At 38.1% G+C, this 26,199-nt stretch overlaps 1 protein-coding gene across 4 annotated transcripts in view; it reads left to right on the top strand.

Annotated features, from left to right (window-relative positions):
- LOC114658096 (protein BANP-like) overlaps positions 1-26,199 on the top strand; it is a 283,298-nt gene that overhangs the window by 161,300 nt on the left and 95,799 nt on the right. For 2 of the 4 annotated variants that reach the window (XM_051931466.1, XM_051931465.1), the window contains exons 6-7: positions 4,002-4,109; positions 4,595-4,770. In XM_051931466.1, the coding sequence (XP_051787426.1) occupies positions 4,002-4,109; positions 4,595-4,770 (284 nt within the window). The remainder of the gene's footprint in view (positions 1-4,001; positions 4,110-4,594; positions 4,771-26,199) is intronic. The other 2 variants (XM_051931469.1, XM_051931468.1) reach the window with 1 other exon arrangement.

The following is a 26,199-nucleotide window of genomic DNA, read 5'->3' as shown; positions in this document are numbered from 1 at the left end:
ATGTTGATTATATTATACAGATAAAACTTTAACTTCAATTAAATAGTCTGCATTGTTAATAATTAAACATGTGAGGACATGGTGCCGCGGCACTAGCTAGTTCAGGGATTGTTCCTGCATTGCGTTGTATTCTTGCTGGTGCTGACGCGACACTGGAAGGATAGACGGATAGAATAATTAAACATTGTGAGGGATGGCCGGCCATTTACCCCGGCCAACACCCCCAGGCCGCTAGATGGAGCCCTCCCTGTAGCATGGAAGTGCCCCGAAGACCAGCAGGGAATTATGGACAATGGAGTTTTTATTCCCAACCCTGCTGGATACCATGGGACCCACCAGAGGACGCTGCAGGGAGGCTCAAGGACTCTTACGTGCCCTATAACCCAGAAGTGCGTCATGATCACATGACAAGAAGAAACAACGTGCTTCCGGGTTGAGGAAAAGGACTTTTACCCTGACCTGGAAGTCATAAGGACTTGTGGATTGTTGGACAGGAACACCTCCTGGTCAGGGAATATAAAAGGACCATTGGAAAGTCCAGACGTTGAGCTGAGCTGGGTGGAAGGGTGGCAACACATCTGGGAGTGTGGAGGATTATTGTATTGATTGATTATTGTTTATTAATTATTAGAGTAGTGTAGAGTAGTGGTGCTTTGTGTACTTTATTATTATAATAAATATTAATCTTTGAACTTTTATCTGGTGTCTGACGTCTGGTCTGAGGGTTAAAGGGGTCACAGAGACCTTAAACTGTCACAACATGTACTACGAAGATATTTCAATGTTCCTTAAAAGTTTTTAAGAATCGGCGTTCTAAGCTTACAAATGGCTTCACATCTATTACAGAGTTGATAGTGTGGTGATTGGGTATTTGGAGAAAGAAAAGTAAGGACAGGAATTGGAGGTTAGTACGTTTGAAAGAGACAGTACTTCTGTAATAAATTATTTCTTCGAAGGTTGCGCATGGCGCAGCAAGCCTCTTGTGTGAGACATGAACAAGCACTGCGCCACTGTGTTCCCATGTTTAATAACATGCTTTCATTCCTATCATCATGAAAAAGATATCACGTATACATCTCAGTATTTTAATTATTCAGAGAGCTGTAATGGATTATGTGTCCTGTTGGAGAAAGAGAAAGCCCGTTTAAGAAGCAGGTAGTGATTCACACACAGAGCACATAGAAGATCAAATACAGAACAAAGCATTTAACGTGCTACTTTAGTTACAATGGGATTTGAGAAACTAGTAAATCAAACGATTTTAAGATGAAGTTTCTGATGTTCTACTTTAATGGCAAAATAAACTATGTGATTAAAGTGGAAATTTCGAGATTAAAGTTGACATTTCGTGCTTTTTTCCCACTGTGTGCCTATTTTTTTCGTCTGTACCCTAATAAGCTTTCATATGACAGTCAGACGGTGGGCTACGACTCGCCATTTCACGTCTACTTTGATATGTGACTTCTTTTTTATTTCGGGCACTGTGCGACTTTGTGAACTTGAGCTTTCAAGTTTCTCTGACACTCTCACTCGATCAACTTCCTTTTGTTGATTATACCACTGTTTAAACCAACAAATAGTACATTTTTTCTTTGCCTCCACTTGGTATTCGCTAAAATTCTTATATTTTCCCCCGTGCTTTTCCCATTGTCTTTTCACAGAAGGCTATTTATATTGATTTGCATATTCAAAGAGGTGTAATTCTGGGAGGAGTTGGGGCGGGACAGAAGGCGCATGCACGTGCGTTACATTTCACGCTGATCGGGATTTATGTAGCGGACGAACATGGAAGTTTGCGTACGTACAGATTCCTGCATCTGGATTTTTCTGTGCGTACGCCATGTTATAGTGTGAGTTCTACGCACGCCATTATACATGAGGACCCAGGTTACCAATCAAACCTGTATTCATTGCACCGTGCAATAATAAGAACAACAGTAATCATCATACATTTACCTTTTGCATGCTCATAAAACTTCACAAATAATCAAGGGAACACAATAGAAATATAAGCAAAGCTGTTAATTAATAACACAGGATACAAACTAATATGAAATACTAATAATTATTGAAAGTAAAAGTTTTGAATTAGATTAAGAAACTAGCAGAGAAAAAAAGAAAGCCATGAACAAATAACACAATTTTTTACATTTACATATAGGAATATAAATGTTGATGTTACAATCACATGATGAACAAATAACACAGTTTTTTTACATTTACATATAAGATTTAATTATCAGTTTTACAGCCATATGCTGGACAGACATCGACCATTCAAGTGCTAGACCTCCACACCACTGCAAAGTAAATACTCCGTCATTCTAAATATATCAAGATTACTGGAGTCCATTTGCTGATCGATGAAGCTTTTAACATTCTGAAGTTCATCACAATAACATGACAGGAATGTGCTCTGTAACACTTGTAAGATAAGAAAATTCGACAGAGACAAATAAAGTTTTGGGGAACGGACAGGTCAAAAAAAAGCTGAAACAAAAAGGTTCAACCAAGCATTTTACAATTCATGTAGTAAATAGGGGGTATTTATACAGAATCAGAAATGGCTACAGGAAATTAAAGGGGGGATGTGACATCTTGTTTTTGACTTGTTCGTAACGTCATCAACGAGGGCCGGTAATACACTTTGGCCATTTTGGCTCCACGATACAGCGGTTTACTTTTCTTCTTTGCTTCTGCGGAAAAAGAGAGAGAAAGGTCAGTACCCTTTCTTAGGCCTCCGTCTTTTGACCGTCTACTCGCCGTGGGTTTTGTCGACTGTCTCCTAATCACGCGTGCGTGACACACTACACTGCCCACATTAAAACATTGGTACTAATAACCTGATTAAAGCAAAATTTATACAGTATGTATAAGGTCAGCTCATTTGATAACACATATCTGCTTAATCTTTCACTGCAAAGGTATCATCAATAAACAAGGAATATCTGTGAGAAAAAAGATTGAATGGCTAAAATTCCTACCTTTCATGCCGTATAAAGACATCATTTCTTCTCATTTTGAATGTTGGATGAAACTGAAGCATAGCGGTGGCTAGTCAAGTTTGACTAACCCTCCATGGCTTTAATTAATGTTCATACTTTTTAGCTGTATCTTCCAAAGTAATGCGTGGCAGATTTTAATTTAAGCTCCTTTCATTTAAGTTAAGTTACCTGTCATTTGTAGTCAGTGGGGCATCTGTCTGATGGTCAGTTATGGACAATAAACTCCATAGAATAAGTTATTGACAAGTGATGAGGCTTCAGTATTCACTCTCAGTTCTAGAAGGCAATTCTGACTGATAGATGAAAAGACCAATGAAATCCACAGATTCAAACAACTCCAGCAAGGGATAACTGTACATGTGCACGAAGCAATGCTTGTTCCTAACCAAATATATGACAGTGCAGTTTTAAATAATAACTACACACTCCAATATATATTAAGCAGAAAGACTAATGTTGTGAAAATCTAAATTAAAATAAAAAACTAGTTTTGTTTTCATTTTCTCATTTCCATTTAGTTCTAGTTTTTTGACAGATTTCATTTTTATTCTAGTATTAGTTAACAAAAAGATTATTTTTATGTTAACAACATGTTTCATTTTATTTTTACTTAAAGGGAATAACACTGATTTACACAATTAGCCAGTGTTTTGAGGTTTGTTCCTTCTTCTGTGAAACTTAAAACTTAAAAGAATTAATCCTCTACTGGTATACCCTAGTGGCAGCAGTTTTAAAAAGGCACCACTAAGAAACTTTCATTTTTAAACTGTTGCCTGTGCCCTCTGTGACACCAAAAACACATTTTAAAACATCTGTTTTAAGGTATAAGCTATTGTTGAAACCGTATTTACCTTTTCACTTTCATTTTGAACCTCTAAGGGTTAGGTGGAAACAATTATTGAAACTATGCCCCTGAACAATATATGTCTGGCACAAATACAATATAATATCTCATCATCTTCCTGTTTGTTTACTCCGTGCATCTTTCTCATACAGTGTGGTGCCACAGACTAACGTGATTGTGAGTAACGATCGACCGAAGATGACTGGGCAGGAGGATTTAATACCTAGAGCAGCAGACTCCCTGGAAAATCTTCTTAGCAAGTTAGTAACTATTTCAAAACAGCATGAAGCCCACATTAACTCTATGAACTACTGTTGGGCAGCCTGCAAATGCCAATCCTGTCACATTACCAGGCATTGTTTTTTTATTTGCTACCTTAGACCTTTATAATGTTATAGAAATGATACCTCTCCTTAACTCTTCTCATGCACTTCACAATGTGAGACACTTTCTTGGGGGAAATGGAAATACAAGTCTCTGCCCAGAAATCTTTTCTTTGTACTGTTGTTATTGAGATTTTGGTCTTTTTACAGTGTCCATCCCAACTGTCCAGGATCGTTTCATATGGTTTGGCCTCAGTGGCTGTTTTATATAGAATGCTGTATGTACAAAGACAATTGAACTGTTTATACTTTTAATCTGTATCTTATCTCTCTCTCTTTCTCTCTCTCTCTCTCGCTCTCTGTCTCTCTCTCTCTCCCTCCCTCCCTATCTCTCATTCTTTTTACTCTCTTCTGTTTATCAGTACTGTTCCTGGACGTAGACAAAACACCATCCTGGTTAAAGTTCCAGGACCAGAAGACAGCCATAATGAGGATGTTGAGAGCGGGTCCGAAACAAGTGACTCCGTATCTAACAGTGGCCAAACCTCAGGGCAGTCAGTTGGAAACAATGTTACCCTTATCACGCTCAATTCTGAAGGTAGTTCATTTTCATTTTAAAATTTACAGTAATGGATATAAATATTCTGAACTAATTAAAATCTAGATCCATTAGTTGGGCTGTTTTTCTTTATCAATTGATGAATCAATACAAAGTTATATGCAATGAGTTTTCCATTCAGAAACTCCAGGAACAGTCCCATGTGGCTTCCTGGAAGCCTATGATTTACTTATCCTTACTAAGCTGTATGTGATGAGATTAAAAATTTCTTCACTGCAAAGAAATTCATCTTTGCATTTTATGATTAAGTCATGATAAATCAGTAAAGAGTAAAATACATTGTTTGATTTTCTTAACCCATTTTTTCCATTAAAGGATCTTTGAGAGTAGCGGCCTATCAAGATAGCACCAAGTACAAGACAGGAAACAGTACATACTCACTCACAAACTTAATCAACACTCATTAAATGCAGGCCTGTTTAAAATCACCAGATGACCCAACATGAAAATCTTTGGTTGGTGGAAGGATATCAGAATATATGGTGTGTTACATAACCACATTAACACAGGGAGAACTAGCAAACTGCACTCAGCCAACAACAGGTCTGGAAATAGAATCCAGATTTCTGACACTATAAGGAAGAAGAATACTAAAAAAAGTTTAAATATTTAGGATATTGAAATATTGTTTAAAAGTTGAATAACTTGATTTAAAAAATAGTACCAACTATGAATACAACGCACAAGTCGAGTTTACTAAATAACTTACTGCTGTAGCTAATGATAGATAAATAAAGGGCATGCCATCCAAGTGTAAATGGGTGATTTTTGAAACCTGAAAAAAAGATGGAGGAGTCCATTTTCAGGCTATGAATGGAATTGCTATACTTCCTTCACAATTTAAAGCATTTACTTTGGAGTAATAATTTTGTATTCTATGTTAGGAGAAAGGAATAGAAAATGCATATAAAATGGATTAGACTGTCTTCAAGTTAGAGAAGATTAAGTACTGTTTGCTTGATTCTTTTTATTTTCAGTTCATTCCCAGTTACTATATTCGTAGGTATCCAGTTTTCCATGGGACATGCAGAGTGTGTACAGTAATTTAAAACAAAATAAATACACCGTTCAGTTACATAAAAATATAGAATAGCTACATCTTGCCCTGTTGACATCTTTCTACTCCATTGACATCTTTATACTCCACAAATAATACCAAGGACATAAAGGTATCTCCATCTCCCTTTCTCTCTCTCTCTCTCTCTCTTTTGCCCTCTATGATTGTTTGGAGGCCATTTTCTAGGTTTACCCTTGTTGGACAGCTATTGTATATTTATTGTTCTGAATTCACAAGAATGGTATAACAAATGGAGAACCGAACTTACAGGTGACAAACAATAAGTAAACCATTTTTGTCTGGTGAGTTGGCTTATCCATTTGTTCATCTAATAAGCGCCATAAGCTATCTCTCTCTCTCTCTCTCTTCCTCTTTTACAACCATGTTCTCTGTTCCTCCTGCTAATGAAGCATTGCCTCTGCCTTGTCTTCTGAATCCATACTAATGTTAAAAGTGGCCTTTAAACCTTATTCTGAGAGCACCACCACAGAATTACTGCAGTGTCACTTTTGTCCCTGACCTCTGGCCCCTGTGTAGCCCCAGAGGCAGATGTGTCAAATTCTTTTCATGAAGGACGGCAGTTACTGCAGGTTTTCTTACCAACTGATTTCATGAGCAAATTCTAATTGGTGCAGCTTATTTTTGTTTCTTTCCCTTGTCCCTCCTAAAAAGTTGGATTCAGTGTGTTTCATCAGTTCCTTTGTTCTTAATCAATTTTTTGGGTTACATCAAGATGTAAACAAATAACACAACAGCCAATAGGATGATAAATATTTTAACACTCTTGAGTTCGTACATCCTATACTAAAGTGCTTGTAAGATTGACACCATACCTATGGTGTGTACTGCATTTTGTCAGTCAATCTTTTCCTGCCTGAAATATTAGGTTTTGGAACATAAAATTCTACTCTGCATGGAGAGTATGTGTCAGTATTTTAGTCATGCCCTAATGTTGAAGGTGCACATTGATTAACTATATTTGCTGATTCTTATGTCCCACATTTAAATAATCTTTTATGAAGAGTCAGGTCTATCTTTGGTAAAGGAAACAACCAAGGAGGGGTAACTGATAGTGCCACACTAGGAGCATACCTAACACTAGAGAGATTTATGATTTTTGCTTGATCATTGCCAATCTACCCAAAATTATACACTTTACAATTTAAATCTTCCCAACAATCTTTTACTGTAGTATTTGTTGGGTATGCCTATTCATGACCACAAAGATGTAACATGTATGTCATAGCCAACTCAAGCCTTCGCAATTGTAATTGCCTGAACTTCCATCTCAATGCGTCACAGAACATACATAAAGCCTGTGTGCTTATATACCATGCAGTTTTTCCAGAATAGATGCAGCAGCAGATCTATAAGCAATACACCGATAATCCATAATTGATCTTATAAATGCACACTAAAGTGTAATAATAGATATTTTATCTGCCCCTTAATCGTATTCCACCAGGCATCTAATTACGTTAAGAAAAAGTTTACAATTTCCTAGTATTTGTTCAATATGATGTTTCCATATAAACCTCATACAGATTCCAAACTTGATATGCTATGCCTAACAGAAATTTGGCAAAACTAAGGAATTTTATGTCTGTCATGGAGGAGACCCCACCCAGATACATTTGCTTCACAGAGGCCCACAGCTCAAGACAAGACAAAGGGGTCACAGTAGTTGCTGAAGAATCCTAATTGACTGACCTTTATCTTTCCAGACTCTGGCTCTTAAACTAATAACAAAATCTGGTCCTATCTTACTCATTGTTCGCTATCATCCTCCAAAATACACTGTGTCTTTCTTATCTGATCTGACTGAACTACTAACCCACTTAAGTTTCCTTTCCCAGAGAGTCATTCCTCTTGGCAAGTTCAACATCCATATTGACATTTCTACATGTAAACTTGAGGAGTGAATTCCTATCCTTAACTGGATTTTTTTTGATTTGGTGCAACATGTTGATTTTCCTACCCACTCTGGTGGTCATATATTGGACCTGATCAGCATATCTGGCTTATCTATTGGCAACACTTATAGCAATGGTTTGGAATTCTCTGACCATAAACCAGTACTTTTCACTGTTTCATTACCTCTCCCTCCTCTTTCCTGTAAATGCTGATTTTCTTTCAGAAACCTTAAAAATACAGTATCTATCCTTGCTGGATCTATCTCTGATCTTTTCTTGTCATCCCCTATTCCATCTACTCTAGATATTCTTATTGACTACTATATCTCAGCCCTTCATTCAGCACTAAATTAAACAGCTCCTTTAAAACATAATGAGGTTTAGTTTAAGTGTTCAACTCCATGGCGTGATTCCGAATTATGGTCTTTGAAAGCAGATGGCCAACGCTTTGAGAGAATGTCATGTAAGGCTTTCCTCACTGTGCATATTCTGGCTTTCTCTGACCACCAGAGGGCTTACATGTATGCAGTAACTGCAGCCAAAAACACACATTATGGTGTAGTAATAGAAAGTGGCTATGATAACTCAAACATTTTGTTCTCTGTAGTTAATAAACTACTTCAACCTGTTGAGTTCAGTAGAGTTACCATCTCTACTGAAGTCTGTGAAAAATTCCTCAATTTTTTCCTAATAAAATTAAAAACATCTAAATAATTCAACTAACATAAATCCACCATCCATTTATATCTTTCCCTGTCTTCCCACTCCATCCAGCTCCTTTTCTAAATTTTCACCAGTCAAATTTGCATTTCTTAACACAAGAATTCCTGAAGCCTACAAAAAAGCTTGTAATCCTGGCCCATCTTAAATCCCTTTGCACCTCTCCATCAGCGTCTTTTTTTTGTAAATATGCCAATCACCACAAGCAGAAAGCAGCTTGCTGTCCCATCCCCCACCTTGACGGAGCTCAGCTCGGGCAAAAAGTTCTCTCAGTTCAAGCCAAGGCTCCTTATGTGTGTGTGAGGTTCCTGGAGTTGTATAGGGTAAATAATACAGTATATTGTTATTTGGAATACATGCATTTCATGTGTGTTCCATGTATACAAAGATCTGGGTAAGTGTAGGATGAATGGAAATAAATGTAAGGCAAGAAATGCTGAACACATGCCTAAAGCAGAAACCTTTTCCATGTTATACTAATAATGACTTGAAATGTATAAAGTGTGAAGACTTTAGTCTTATCAAATAAACACTTGCACTTTTATCTATAATAATAAAAGGCAAAGCCCTCACTGACTGATTCACTCACTCACTGACTGACTGACTCACTCATCACTAATTCTCCAACTTCCCGTGTAGGTGGAAGGCTGAAATTTGGCAGGCTCATTCCTTACAGCTTACTTACAAAAGTTAGGCAGGTTTCATTTCGAAATTCAACGCGTAATGGTCATAACTGGAACCTCTTTTTTCACAATATACTGTAATGGACGGCAGCTCGATGGCCGTGGGAGGAGGAGTTGAGTGTCACGTCATCACGCCTCCCACGTAATCACGTGAAAAGACTGTGAACGCAGTAGGGACAAATGAAGGAGGAGCCGCAAACAGCGAAGAACAAAAAATTCATTAAACAATTGAGAAGGGAGCGAGTGAAGCATACAAGCATGTTCATAAGGGAAACAAAGCACGGTGTAAAACGTAAGTTTAAATTAAGTTTATAGAAACGTTCCCGCTGCGGATTGCAATAACATATTTGCGAGATAAAAGTTTAATGAGAAGACACGAACTATAAACGAACCACACGCCGTAGCGCAACGTTAGGGGCAACAGTTTCAACCATTCTATGATCTGCTTCTCGCAACTGAAAGACGGCACATGGCGGATGTTAGCCCACTTGCTGACCGCAACGTTAGGGGCTTCAACTCTGGCGATATTCGATTCTTGAGAGGGGATGCAGTGAGTGTGTATGCCTGATGAGCCCAGAATTAAGGAGAAACACGTGTCGCATACTCTGTGCATTATTTGAAAGTAAACTATTAAAACCATTCTATGATCAGCTTCTGGGAACAGAAAGAGGGCACATGGCGGATGTAAGGCGACTTCCTGACCAACCACAAGCGTAACCTGGCAGGTAACCATCCATACAGTCAGATTGTGATTCAGAAAACGAATGCCATGAATTTAATTACCACGATCTACATACTGTCAAATAAACGAAACACACGCCGTAGCGGGACAGCTGTGAAAAGCGAGGTTCACAAAAAAACAGATCCTTAACAAATTGTTATTGGTATATTTTCGATCCGTTTAAAAAGGTTTTATTTTCTTCTTAAAAAATTAAAAGCAGTACTTCGCCGCAACGAAGCGCGAGAATTTGGCTATATATATCTGCTTCTCACAATTAAAAGAGGGCACGTGGCGGATTTTAGACGACTTCATGACCAAACATAAGTGTTACCTGCCAGGTAGGGTTACCACTTTTAATACAAAAAAATAAGGGACGCATACTACAGCGGGTGCCACATCCCAGTGCCAACAGTTTGCAGACTCTACTTAAAAGACCCGCCCTCCTCACTGGACAGTTAAAAAGACCAATCAAACTAACGATGACATCAAGTATTACCCAATCAAAAGTAGGAAAGGAGGCATCTTCATAAAATGCGTGTGGGATGATTTGCATGAGATGCTGCTTTAAAAAAAATTATAAAAAAAATACGGGACAAATCCCGTCCCGTATTGATTCAAAACGGGACGCGCAATTTCATTCTCAAATACGGGACGATTCCGTATTTTAAAGGACGGGTGGCAACCCTACAGTGCCAGGTAACCACCCATACAATCAGATTGTGATTCAGACTAGGAATGCAATGAATGTAATTACCCCGATCTACATACAAGGCGAAAGTCTTGCAACATTCAAAGATGATGGGTTGGGATAAGTACACCATAGAACATAAAAGAGCTTATGAAGCCTTGAACCGAAAAAAGCAAGATCTCAGAGATAGTAAAAAAAAAAATAGGAGGCAACGTCGTTTTACTCGCTGTAGATTTTAGTCAAACATTACCAGTTATTTCACGAGGGAGACCAGCAGATGAACTCAACGCGTGTTTAAAATCCATGCTTCTCCCACGCTCGGTTATATGTCGCGTGTTCTCGGGTAGGTGCACCAAAAAATGTATACATTTAAGCATGTAATGGGCAAACAAAAAATGAGGTATACCCGAAGGCACTGCAGTAGTACTTAATGTAACTTTACTTCTTAAATGTTAATGTTTTACTGTTTAATAATTTATACGCTTCTTATATGTTGTTCAAATTCTTTTATCAAAATACCAGTGACAGCGCAATGCACGATAACGTGGAGTGAATACACCATGCGCATCCGCCCACGGCCGCCCTGGTGTGCGCAGATAGGAGTTGATTCTACAATAAAATAAAATAAAGATAAAAACCCAGGATTGTTTCCTGCCTTGTGCCCTGTGTTGGCTGGGATTGGCTCTAGCAGACCCCCGTGACCCTGTGTTCGGATTCAGCGGGTTGGAAAATGGATGGATGGATGGATAAAAAGAGTAATACAATCATCACCCATAAAGCGGATAGTAGACGTGACGTTCTATATGTGTACCAGATTTCAAGTCAATAGGTGAAACGGTTTGCGAGCTACAGGTGATTTAAAATCCTGGACAGACAAACGAATAGCCACGGTAGCAAATTACAAAAAAAGATTTTACTGTTTAATAATTTATATTTATATGAAATGTGCTTCTTATATATTACTTCATATTCTCATATGATAATGATGTTAATGTTGTTTATATTGATTTCTATGTTATTGAAACTGCATGTATGTGTGTATATGTATGTATATATATATATATATATTTATATATGTGTATATACATATATATGTGTGTATATATATATATATATATATATATATATATATATATATATATATATATATATATATATATATAAAATATATGTGTATGTGTGTATATATATATATATATATATATATATATATATATATATATATATATATATATATATATACATACTAGCAAAATACCCGCGCTTCGCAGCGGAGAAGTAGTGTGTTAAAGAGGTTATGAAAAAGTAAAGGAAACATTTTAAAAATAACGTAACATGATTGTCAATGTAATTGTGTTGTCATTGTTATGAGTGTTGCTGTCATATATATATACATATACACATACACATATATTATATATATATATATATATGACAGCAACACTCATAACAATGAGTATGTGTATATATATATGTGTGTGTGTGTGTATATATATATATATATATATATCTGTATGTGTATATATATATATGTGTGTGTATATATATATATATCTGTATGTGTATATATATATGTGTGTGTGTGCCTCCCATGTAAGCATGTGAACTGACCCGCTGCCGTTTGCAATGCCATATTCGCGAGATACAAGTTTAATGACAAGACACGAGGTATAAACGACAGTTTGGATCACTTTGTGACAGAGTTAAAATTGCTGTGGCCAGAAACTTTTAACTGCCGGATCTTAGCTAACATTAAATAAACCCGTGGACATCGCAACATCACACAAGACAGCGGCTCACGTGAACTGACTGAACACAGCAGGAGTGATCACTTCAATGAATCAAACCTATTCAAAAAACACATTTCACAATTGATAAGGTACAAAAACAATAGATAGATAGATAAATACTTTATTAATCCCAATGGGAAATTCACAATATGAAACCGATTGTGGATTTCCGTACAGCCACTGAAACTTTGTGACGGCACGAGACTTCAGGTCACGTGTCTGCAAAAGAACCTCATTCAGGCAACTATTTTTACTGGCGGTGGCTCAGGGGAGAGAGTTTTTATTCCTCGCATCCCCGTTATACCCTCTGATCTCCAATTTCAATTCAAACGCCTCCAATTTACACTAAAGCTCTGCTTAGCAATGACAATTAATAAGTCTCCGTTGTTGAGTGTCTTTTAATACTGTGTAAGCATTGATATTAACACGTGCAATTAAACGTGTGCATTTACGGGGTGATTTCTCAGGCTTAAAAGCTCGCCTTTTATTAAAAAGGTGAATGCAAACTGTTTTCATTCTGAAGGGCACAAACCATGTTAGATTTCATGCTCAAGAGTAAGCTCAGCACACATCTTGGTCATATTAGAACTGGAAGGGCAAACTGACAACATGGTATACAAAGAGATCCTTAAGAAATAATTATTGATTCATTTTCCCTCAGTTTAATAAGGTTTACTTTTCTTCTTAATAAAAATTTTACAGCAGTACTTCGCCGCTGCCAAGCGCGGGTATTTTGATATATATCAAAATATATCGCGTCATCACGCCTCCCATGTAAGCACGTGAACTGACCCGCTGCAGTTTGCAATGCCACATTCGCGAGATACAAGTTTAATGAGAAGACACCAGGTATAAACGACAGTTTGGATCACTTTGTGACAGTTAAAATTGCTGTAGCGAGAAACTTTTAACTGCCGGGTCTTAGCTAACATTAAATAAACCCCTGGACATCGCAACATCACACAAGAGATCGGCTCACGTGAAGTGACTCAACGCAGCAGGAGTGATTACTTCGATGAATCAAACCTGTTCAAAAAACACATTACACAATTGATAAGGTACGAAAACAATATGAAACCGATTGTGGATTTCCGTACAGCCACTGAAACTTTGTGACGGCACGAGACTTCAGGTCACGTGTCTCCAAAAGAACGTCATTCAGGCAACTATTTTTACTGGCGGTGGCTCAGGGGAGAGAGTTTTTATTCCTCGCATCCCCGTTATACCCTCTGATCTCCCATTTCAATTCAAACGCCTCCAATTTCCACTAAGGCTCTGCTTCGCAATGACAATAAGTCTCAGGGACAGACCCTACAAAAGGTTCACATTCATTTGATATATATATATATATATATATATATATATATATATATATATATATATGTCAATGTGTGTATGTATATATGTATGTCTAGATATATGTAGATATGTATATATATGTGTATATATGTGTAGATATGTATATATATATGTGTATATATATGTAGATATGTAAATATATATATATATATATATGTGTGTGTATGTAGATAGATAGATAGATAGATAGATAGATAGATAGATAGATAGATAGATACTTTATTAATCGTATGTACGTATGTATGTGTGTATATATATATGTATGTGTATGTATGTATATGTATATATGTATATGTGTGTATATGTATGTGTATATATATATGTGTGATATGTGTGTATATATATATATATTTGTATATATATGTAGATGTGTATATGTATATATATACAGTATATGTATATATGTGTATATGTACATATATGTATATATATGTTTATGTGTGTGTGTGAATATTATATATATATATATATATATATATATATGACAGCAACACTCATAACAGTGACAACACAATTACATATATATATATGTAGATATGTATATATATATATCTGTCAATGTATTTTTGTATGTATGTCTAGATATATATGTAGATATGTATATATATGTGTATATATATATATATATATATATATATATATGTGTGTGTGTGTGTGTATCTATGTATGTATGTGTGTATATATATGTATGTGTGTGTATCTGTATCTATGTATGTGTATATGTATATATGTATATGTATCTATGTATGTGTATATGTACATATGTGTGTATGTATGTGTGTATATATATATATATATGTTGATATATATATATATGTGGATGTGTATATGTATATATATATGTAGATATGTGTATATGTAGATATGTATATATGTATATATATGTTTATGTGTGTGTGTGTATAGCAACACTTATAACAATGACAACACAATTACATTGACAATCATGTTACATTATTTTTAAAATGTTTCCTTTTCTTTTTCATAACCTCTTTAACACACTACTTCTCCGCTGCGAAGCGCGGGTATTTTGCTATATATATATATGTCAATGTGTATGTATATATGTATGTCTATATATATATATATATATGTAGATATGTATATATATGTGTATATGTATATGTAGATATGTAAATATATATATGTATATATGTCAATATGTATGTATATATGTATGTCTATATATATATATGTAGATATGTATATATATGTGTATATATATGTAGATATGTAAATATATATGTATATATATGTGTCTGTGTGTGTGTATATCTATATTACTAACCGAGAATGCTAAACCGGATGATGGACGCAGGCACATCCGGCCATGGGCCGTAGCTGCAAAAAGACGTACTGCGCAGGCGCAAAAAGAGTCCGCGAGAGTCGGCTGAGGAGCCGAGAAAGAGGGTGACAAAGGCGGATGAAGGGCCGCGAGTGGCGGACAAGACCACAGAAAAAAGGAGTGAGCACATACAAAAAGGAGTCACACAAGCACCGAAAAAAGGAAAAGGCACATAAAAAAGTACTCACCCGCGGGCAAAGCACAAAACATATTGCACACGAAACTAAACACAACAAAAAAAAAGAACAGACGAGCGCACAACGGCAAGGCACGACCCCCCCCCCCTACAGGCACGGGACGGGACGGGATGGGACACACACCAAGAGGGGGATTCAACAAGCCCATGGAAGACAATAAAAAAGAACACAAAACCACCCCACAGACCCTACAAGCAAGGGACTGGACACACACAAAGAGGGGGATTCAAACAAGACACAGGAACACAAAAAGAAAGAAGACGCTCGCGCAACAACAATCCCCCCCACACATCCATAAGAAGTGACACCCAAAGCCACATATTCTAAAGTGAACGTCGACACCTTCACACTAGGCAGCATGGGTGTCGGCGTAGGTGTCAAGCCCATGGGACACAAAAAGAAAGAAGACGCTCGCGCAACAACAATCCTCAACCCCCCCCCCCCCCTCAATAAGAAGTGACACCCAAAACCACATTTCTAAAGGAAACGTCCATATTAAACATATGTCATCTGAACACCTTCACACTAGGCAGCATAGGTGTGAGCATAGGTGTATCTCCTTACAATAAAGCACTATTAACCGTTCAACTGCAGAAAAGGATACATATTAACAGTGAGTGCGATCCTCCTTATTTCGCAAAGCGGTGGCAAATCAATTAAAACTACAAAATAGCGCGTCACAAATAATGTACATGCAACAACGCGTCAGTCAAACGCCACAAGCAAAACATGCCCGTCGCGGACATCAACGCCAGACACCTGCTAAATGCTTACGCCAGTTGGCTGACAACGCCTTCAATAATGAGTCCACTATTGAGGAAAATTCATTGGGATTAATGAATGTCATTTGCAATCATTGTCATTCACTTAACTTCCCAGAAGAAACAACTGGCAATACAAATAATGAATTTACACGTAGTTGTCAAAAGGGTAAAATTAGACTGCCTCCTTTACATATAATCACCACGGACCCAGTGTCATTGAAACAAAACCGGAATAAAGCTAGGTCAGAAATTAAAGACAGAGTAGAAAGCAAAGTAAAACGTCATAAACAGGTTGAACAAGGGGGCCACGCACATGGACAGCAGGTTACAGATAATGAAGACCGGAATTCAAAAGCTTGAAAAACATGAGCTCAACTGACCAAAGATACAAACTGAAACGAGAAAAACTACGGGGTCCGCAGTGGTCCAAAATGCACCGCGTAATAGTACGGACGAAGCTCTGTATTACCAGTGGGGGACTCCAGAATGACACGGGCAAACGCTCCGTATTAAACATGCGTCATCCGGACACGTAGCTGCCCAGCGGGCACGGGTTCAAAACGCCGGGGGTAGGCGAGCGAAGCGAGCAGGGGGCGGAGCCCCCTTGTATATATATGTATGTATGTGTGTATATGTATGTGTATATATATATTGATATGTGTATATATATATGTATATATATGTGTATGTGTATCTGTATATATATTTATATATACAGTGGTGTGAAAAACTATTTGCCCCCTTCCTGATTTCTTATTCTTTTGCATGTTTGTCACACAAAATGTTTCTGATCATCAAACACATTTAACCATTAGTCAAATATAACACAAGTAAACACAAAATGCAGTTTTTAAATGATGGTTTTTATTATTTAGGGAGAAAAAAAAATCCAAACCTACATGGCCCTGTGTGAAAAAGTAATTGCCCCCTTGTTAAAAAATAACCTAACTGTGGTGTATCACACCTGAGTTCAATTTCCGTAGCCACCCCGAGGCCTGATTACTGCCACACCTGTTTCAATCAAGAAATCACTTAAATAGGAGCTGCCTGACACAGAGAAGTAGACCAAAAGCACCTCAAAAGCTAGACATCATGCCAAGGTCCAAAGAAATTCAGGAACAAATGAGAACAGAAGTAATTGAGATCTATCAGTCTGGTAAAGGTTATAAAGTCATTTCTAAAGCTTTGGGACTCCAGCGAACCACAGTGAGAGCCATTATCCACAAATGGCAAAAACATGGAACAGTGGTGAACCTTCCCAGGAGTGGCCGGCCGACCAAAATTACCCCAAGAGCGCAGACACGACTCATCCGAGAGGTCACAAAAGACCCAGGACAACGTCTAAAGAACTGCAGGCCTCACTTGCCTCAATTAAGGTCAGTGTTCACGACTCCACCATAAGAAAGAGACTGGGCAAAAACGGCCTGCATGGCAGATTTCCAAGACGCAAACCACTGTTAAGCAAAAAGAACATTAGGGCTCGTCTCAATTTTGCTAAGAAACATCTCAATGATTGCCAAGACTTTTGGGAAAATACCTTGTGGACTGATGAGACAAAAGTTCAACTTTTTGGAAGGCAAATGTCCCGTTACATCTGGCGTAAAAGGAACACAGCATTTCAGAAAAAGAACATCATACCAACAGTAAAATATGGTGGTGGTAGTGTGATGGTCTGGGGTTGTTTTGCTGCTTCAGGACCTGGAAGGCTTGCTGTGATAGATGGAACCATGAATTCTACTGTCTACCAAAAAATCCTGAAGGAGAATGTCCGGCCATCTGTTCGTCAACTCAAGCTGAAGCGATCTTGGGTGCTGCAACAGGACAATGACCCAAAACACACCAGCAAATCCACCTCTGAATGGCTGAAGAAAAACAAAATGAAGACTTTGGAGTGGCCTAGTCAAAGTCCTGACCTGAATCCAATTGAGATGCTATGGCATGACCTTAAAAAGGCGGTTCATGCTAGAAAACCCTCAAATAAAGCTGAATTACAACAATTTTGCAAAGATGAGTGGGCCAAAATTCCTCCAGAGCGCTGTAATAGACTCATTGCAAGTTATCGCAAACGCTTGATTGCAGTTATTGCTGCTAAGGGTGGCCCAACCAGTTATTAGGTTCAGGGGGGCAATTACTTTTTCACACAGGGCCATGTAGGTTTGGATTTTTTTTTCTCCCCTAAATAATAAAAACCACCATTTACAAACTGCATTTTGTGTTTACTTGTGTTATATTTGACTAATGGTTAAATGTGTTTGATGATCAGAAACATTTTGTGTGACAAACATGCAAAAGAATAAGAAATCAGGAAGGGGGCAAATAGTTTTTCACACCACTGTATATATATATATATATATATATATATATATATATATGTGTATATGTAGATATGTGTATATGTAGATATGTATATATATGTATATATGTATATGTATATATATGTTTATGTGTGTATGTGTATGTATATATATATATATGACAGCAAAACTCATAACAATGACAACACAATTACATTGACAATCATGTTATGTTATTTTTTAAATGTTTCCTTTTCTTTTTCATAACCTCTTTAACACTCTACTTCTCCGCTGCGAAGCGCGGGTATTTTGCTATATATACAGTGGTGTGAAAAACTATTTGCCCCCTTCCTGATTTCTTATTCTTTTGCAGGTTTGTCACACAAAATGTTTCTGATCATCAAACACATTTAACCATTAGTCAAATATAACACAAGTAAACACAAAATGCAGTTTTTAAATGATGGTTTTTATTATTTAGGGAGAAAAAAAATCCAAACCTACATGGCCCTGTGTGAAAAAGTAATTGCCCCCCTTGTTAAAAAATAACCTAATTGTGGTGTATCACACCTGAGTTCAATTTCCGTAGCCACCCCCAGGCCTGATTACTGCCACACCTGTTTCAATCAAGAAATCACTTAAATAGGAGCTGCCTGACACAGAGAAGTAGACCAAAAGCACCTCAAAAGCTAGACATCATGCCAATATCCAAAGAAATTCAGGAACAAATGAGAACAGAAGTAATTGAGATCTATCAGTCTGGTAAAGGTTATAAAGCCATTTCTAAAGCTTTGGGACTCCAGCGAACCACAGTGAGAGCCATTATCCACAAATGGCAAAAACATGGAACAGTGGTGAACCTTCCCAGGAGTGGCCGGGCGACCAAAATTACCCCAAGAGCGCAGAGACGACTCATCCGAGAGGTCACAAAAGACCCCAGGACAACGTCTAAAGAACTGCAGGCCTCACTTGCCTCAATTAAGGTCAGTGTTCACGACTCAACCATAAGAAAGAGACTGGGCAAAAACGGCCTGCATGGCAGATTTCCAAGACGCAAACCACTGTTAAGCAAAAAGAACATTAGGGCTCGTCTCAATTTTGCTAAGAAACATCTCAATGATTGCCAAGACTTTTGGGAAAATACCTTGTGGACTGATGAGTCAAAAGTTGAACTTTTTGGAAGGCAAATGTCCCGTTACATCTGGCGTAAAAGGAACACAGCATTTCAGAAAAAGAACATCATACCAACAGTAAAATATGGTGGTGGTAGTGTGATGGTCTGGGGTTGTTTTGCTGCTTCAGGACCTGGAAGGCTTGCTGTGATAGATGGAACCATGAATTCTACTGTCTACCAAAAAATCCTGAAGGAGAATGTCCGGCCATCTGTTCGTCAACTCAAGCTGAAGCGATCTTGGGTGCTGCAACAGGACAATGACCCAAAACACACCAGCAAATCCACCTCTGAATGGCTGAAGAAAAACAAAATGAAGACTTTGGAGTGGCCTAGTCAAAGTCCTGACCTGAATCCAATTGAGATGCTATGGCATGACCTTAAAAAGGCGGTTCATGGTAGAAAACCCTCAAATAAAGCTGAATTACAACAATTTTGCAAAGATGAGTGGGCCAAAATTCCTCCAGAGCGCTGTAAAAGACTCATTGCAAGTTATCGCAAACGCTTGATTGCAGTTATTGCTGCTAAGGGTGGCCCAACCAGTTATTAGGTTCAGGGGGCAATTACTTTTTCACACAGGGCCATGTAGGTTTGGATTTTTTTTTCTCCCTAAATAATAAAAACCACCATTTACAAACTGCATTTTGTGTTTACTTGTGTTATATTTGACTAATGGTTAAATGTGTTTGATGATCAGAAACATTTTGTGTTAAAAAACATGCAAAAGAATAAGAAATCAGGAAGGGGGCAAATAGTTTTTCACACCACTGTATATGTATGTCTATGTTTATATGTATATATGTGCATATGTATATTTATGTGTGTATATATATATGTACATATGTATATATATATGTAGATGTGTAAATTTGTATTTGTATATAGATGTATATGTGGATGTGTATATGTATGTACAGTAATCCCTCCTCCATCGCGGGGGTTGCATTCCAGAGCCACCCGCGAAATAAGAAAATCCGCGAAGTAGAAACCATATGTTTATATGGTTATTTTTATATTGTCATGCTTGGGTCACAGATTTGCGCAGAAACACTGGAGGTTGTAGAGAGACAGGAACGTTATTCAAACACTGCAAACAAACATTTGTCTCTTTTTCAAAAGTTTAAACTGTGCTCCATGACAAGACAGAGATGACAGTTCTGTCTCACAATTAAAAGAATGCAAACATATCTTCCTCTTCAAAGGAAACAGAGAGGAAAGCAAACAAATCAATAGGGCTGTTTGTGCCGCGGTGCTTCGCATACTTAAAAGACAAAGCTGTTGAAGGCAGCAGCTCACACCCCCTCCGTCAGGAGCAGGGAGAGAGTGAGAGAGAGAGACAGAGAAAAACAAAGTCAAAAATCAATACGTGCCCTTAGAGCTTTTAAGTATGCGAAGCACCGTGCAGCATGTCGCTTCACTAAGCAGCTGCACAGAAGGTTGCAACGTGAAGATAATCTTTCAGCATTTTTAGACGAGCGTCCGTATCGTCTAGGTGTGCGAACAGCCCCCCTGCTCACACCCCCTACGTCAGGATCAGAGAAAGGCAGCGCAAGAGAGAGAGAGAGAAAGTAAGCTGGGTTTCTTCTCAGCCATCTGCTAATAGCGTCCCTTGTATGAAATCAACTGGGCAAACCAACTGAGGAAGCATGTACCAGAAATTAAAAGACCCATTGTCCTCAGAAATCCGCGAACCAGCAAAAAATCAGCGATATATATTTAAATATGCTTACATATAAAATCCGCGATAGAGTGAAGCCGCGAAAGGCGAAGCGCGATATAGTGAGGGATCACTGTATATATATGTATATGTAGATATGTGTATATGTAGATATGTACTGTATATATATATATATATGTTTACATAACCTCTTTAACACACTACTTCTCCGCTGCGAAGCGCGGGTATTTTGCTAGTTGAAGAATATAACCAAAGAAAAAAAACATTTGATTTACATGTTGCTGTCAATGAATTAAAACCCAAGCTCAAATGTCAATCGACAGGGAGTTTATACATGTTCTTGAATGGTTCAGAGGTAACAACCACTGCCTTATAACCCAAAGGTCCCGGGTTTGAGACCGGGCGCTCCGTGTTTGGAGTAGTGAACTGCTATTATTATTATGATTACTATAATATAATAAAAATATTAGAGCTGGGCAAGTTAACGCATTATTGTTGCATTAATGCATTAATTAATTAATGCTGACAATTATTCTATCGCGCATTAACGCAATTTTTGTTATTATTATTTTGAAAGCCTCAGTCTCACTAGTGATCGATAGAGATCAGTGATCTTCTTTTTACAGCGCTTTTCGATATGCTTCTGCTAGAAGGAAAGTTAGCTTTGTTGATTTATCCTCGATCCCTGCACGTGCATAAGTAGCGAAGAGCAAACAGCTTCTAAAATGGCATGTGAAGAGATACCAAAGTGAAAGCTCAAAGCAAAATAATCTGTGGATGACTTTTTTCGTATTATTGATAAATCGGACTCTGAATTGTGGGACTCCGATTTTGATGCAAACAGCTTCTAAAATGGCATGTGAAGAGATACCAAAGTGAAAGCTCAAAGCAAAATAATCTGTGGATGACTTTTTTCGTATTATTGATAAATCGGACTCTGATTTGTGGGACTCCGATTTTGATGCAAGTGACCTGGAGATGTAGATCGAAAATGAAAGTGTGCTACAGGCATTAACTGATTGCTTCGCAGCTGATCGTGGTGCTGAACGCGTTTGTATAGCTGGTGCACCTATGGAAATGTTTGCCGGGGAGGACAGACACTTACGATGACAGGAGGTACAAACCACCTTGCATCTCACTGCAACTGCCACCCCCACACACCTGTCTCACAAGGACAGCCAGGCAGCTAGCCCACCGTGCATTCCTGCTGGCCGTTGAGCCATCCCCCGTGCAGCCGCTGCTGCTGCAAACTGCATACAGGTGCCAACAGCAGGCAGCCACATTCGTTTTATGCTGATTTATGTGTGAAACCATTTAATTTGTGCGCTTCTCATAAAACTGAGTTTTTTGGAAAGAATATTAGCTCTCAAAAAGTTGCTACTGAATATAGACTGTTTATGCTGCTCCCTGATAAAAGAAAATGTTTCTGCTGGTATCTCAGATAAAAAAGAAAACAGATTTAGAAATGTTAACTTGCTGTTGCTCAGAGGTGCCTGTTATAATGTTATCATCATGGCTCTGGACTCTGAGGGTAACTTGTTTTTCTATAACAAACTAAATAAAACGTTAATGCCCTGGCAGTGGCAAATAGCTTTCGTTTTATATTTGATTTGATTACATTAATGTTTGAGTTGAGATTTACAAGAAATATTTAACTGCTACTATGTAAAGGGAATACTGCTGTTAAAAAGCACCTTATTTTTTTAAAATGTTTGCAAACCAAATACACGCAACACACTACTTTTGAGTTCATTATTGAATTTTGTGCATAACAATGTGATTGTTGAGATTGTCTGCGATTAGTCGTGATTAAAAATTTTAATTGCTACCTAGCACTAAAAAATATACATTTCATTTGAGTCTGTAACACCCGGTGTAAATTTTGGCTACTTGTAAAAGTTAGCACTTGGTTTTTTTATTTTTCAGTTTTATTCTCTCAGTGACATTCACGTGATACAACAAACTTGCCTCTCCCTCTCTGAGTTGATGGCATTTATCTCCATTCTTTTCACAAGAGCAGCACTATGGCTGATGTCTGCTCAGAACTATTTGTTGTACCGACAATCAAAAAGATATGATGTCCCGTGACTGCTATCAAACTGGACAAAGGCAGGACCGTAACAACAGACAGCTTCTTCACAGTGCTTTCACTGGCTGATAGACTGCTGCACTCTGCTTGGCAACATAAAGTAAAATGGGACTTCCACCTGCAGCTAAAGTCACTTCAGTACGCAAGCAATTCGCCACGTTGCTGTTTAGATCTGGCAGTGCCAAGATGACGGTGTATGCTCCCAAAAAGAAGTCTGTCTGCATTTGCATTACCATCCACCATAACGTGGAGTACAGGCAAGATCAAAAAAAAAAACATGTTCAAATGACAACTCGTGTTCAAATGGAATAGCGTTTTCAAATAGTGACATTTTCCTGTATGAATGTGTATGTGTGCGCGAGAGCAGCAGAGAAAGATTCGATCTCGTTCAAGTGCTTACTGGAATATAAAATAAACACTTTCTCAAAGGTATAACGAAACAAGTGTGCTTTTATTCAAAAATGAAACACAACAAAAAATTCAAGTGACAACAAGATACCAAGAAGACATTCAGCGTTTGTGTGTCTGCTGATATGCCTTCAGCGATATTTTTTACAGGTAGCAAAACTTTACACCAGCTCTTACAGACTGAAATCATAAGGCTTCTTCTTTTTGAGCGCAGGCACCATCATCAACGTACATGATGCTGAAACCCAACTATCAATTGGTTTAAAATAAAAGACGTTTGCATACATATGTTTTTGCGCATTTCATTTTCAACTAGTTGTCATAGTGGTAACACTGCTCTGTCATGGATCTGTGCAGATGGCTCAGTGGACAAGATACTGTTAGCAATGGTGAGGTAACAGGTTCAAATCCTGCGACTTCTCTGTATTTAGTGCCTTGAATAGTGAGCAGCTATTATTATTATCATATAACAAAAACATTTGATGTGCGTCTATAACGCCCTGTGTAAATGTATGGTACTTGTAAAAGATATTACTTTTCCTCACACATGGGACATTCATATCAACATGTCATTTGAATGATTTTTGAATTCAGATTTATTCTTGGATTCTTGAATGAAACAGAATTTTAATGATTTTCTTATTCAGTTTTTATTCTTGGATTCTTAAATAAAAAAAAATTATTCAAATGACATGTTGCTGTGAATGTCCGTGTGCAAGGAAAAGTAACATCCAACATAGACACTGCGGTGTCTGTTTGCTCAACAAGACACCAAGAGGAAATGATTGAGTGTCTGCTTTAATCCCTTCAGTGCTAACTTTTACAAGTACCATAAATTTACACCGGTGGTTACAGACTCAAATCACATCTATGTTTTTATTATATACTAGGGGGCTCCGCCCCCTGCTCGCTTCACTCGCCAACCCCTGGTGTTGGGTAACGCGAAATTGTTTGATGTATGTATGAGATACATTGGAGTGTAAAGGTGTAGATGATGCATATAGGAAGTAAAGAACGTATTATATGGTAAATCACAAAGATTTATTGGAATATTTCTTTATACACAATATTTGTAGTAAAGATGGTTTGTTGTCCTTGAATGAGTTTTCCTTGGTGTGGAGTATTTATAACTTTAACTTTAATGTCAGATGAATGCCGAACTCTTGAGAAGGCTACATAAAGTTGTCCATGTCCAAATACGGGCTCAGAGAGGTATATGGCAACTTTGTCCATGGACTGTCATTGGAATTTGTTGATTGTCATGGCAAATGCAGGTTTAATGGGAAATTGGTGTCACTCCTGTAGTTGCGTTGTTTGAGAAGCGCGTTGTAGGCGCCTACATTCATTGTTTTTATCCAGGCAGGCTCGTTTTTGTATGTCTGTCATTCGAGCTCTTTCTTTTTGGAGCTGTGCCTGCCTGGTGTGCGGCATTTCAGACGCGCGTTGTAAGTGCCTGCGTTCATTGATTTTATCCAGGCGGGCTCGATTTTGTATGTCGGTCACTTGAGCTGTTTCGTTTTGAACCCGTGTCTGCTTTGCCTCTGCAGTTTGAGACGCGCGTTGTAGGCGTCTACGTTCATTGTATGTGTCCATGCGGGCTCGTTTTTGTAGCTGTGTTAGTTGAGCTGTTCGTTTTTGGAGCCGAGACAGTTTTGCTTCAGCGGTTTCAGACGCGCGTTGTAGGCGCCTCCGTTGATTGTTTTTATCCATGCGGGCTCGTCTTTCTATTTCCGTTACTTGAGCCGTATTGTTTTGGAGCCGTGATCGTAACTCCATTAGTTCTTCCTTGTTTAGCGTTAGTAATATGGATAATGGATTGCACATACTGTTAATACGTAGTGTTTTCTGTGGTTGAATTGTTAATAATGTATGACTGTAATGTAATGCTTCACTTTTGCTGTTTAGTATTCACGTGTGAGGATGACGAACCTTTAATATGGAGTGTCCGTTTATTCTTATTACTCATCAGGTGTTGTGCCTGTGTTTTGTGTGGTTGCACTGTTAATATTGTATCACAGTAATGTGATTCAAATATGTTGTGGAGTCCGTATTTGTGGGGTTTCTGTACTATATCGTGTTTTTGCTTGCGGGTTATTAGAGGTGCGTGGATCATGCTGTGTAGTGTGTTTGCGTAATATCTTGCGCTTTCCGTACTCCAATTGATTGTGACCCCTTCTGGATTCCGTAGTCTGTCCCGTTTTACTCTGGGGTGGCATATTATGTCGGGTTTGATTTGTGAACCTTTCTCGACTCCGTATTCTGTCCCGTTTTACTCTGGGGTGGGGCGCTGACTCCTGTTGTTTGTGTGATTGTATCACTGTAATGTGATTCAAATATGTTGTGGAGTCCGTATTTGTTGGGTTTCTGTACTATATCGTGTTTTTGCTTGCGGGTTATTAGAGGTGCGTGGATCATGCTGTGTAGTGTGTTTGCGTACTATCTTGCGCTTTCCGTACTCCAATTGATTTGTGACCCTTTCTGGACTCCGTAGTCTGTCCCGTTTTACTCTGGGGTGGCGTATTATGTCGGGT

The sequence above is a fragment of the Erpetoichthys calabaricus genome, chromosome 9 (assembly GCF_900747795.2).
Source record: "Erpetoichthys calabaricus chromosome 9, fErpCal1.3, whole genome shotgun sequence".
In the NCBI taxonomy this organism is placed as follows: Eukaryota; Metazoa; Chordata; class Cladistia; order Polypteriformes; family Polypteridae; genus Erpetoichthys; species Erpetoichthys calabaricus.
The sequence above is the reverse complement of the archived record's forward strand: the minus strand, read 5'-3'. Positions and strand labels throughout refer to the sequence as shown.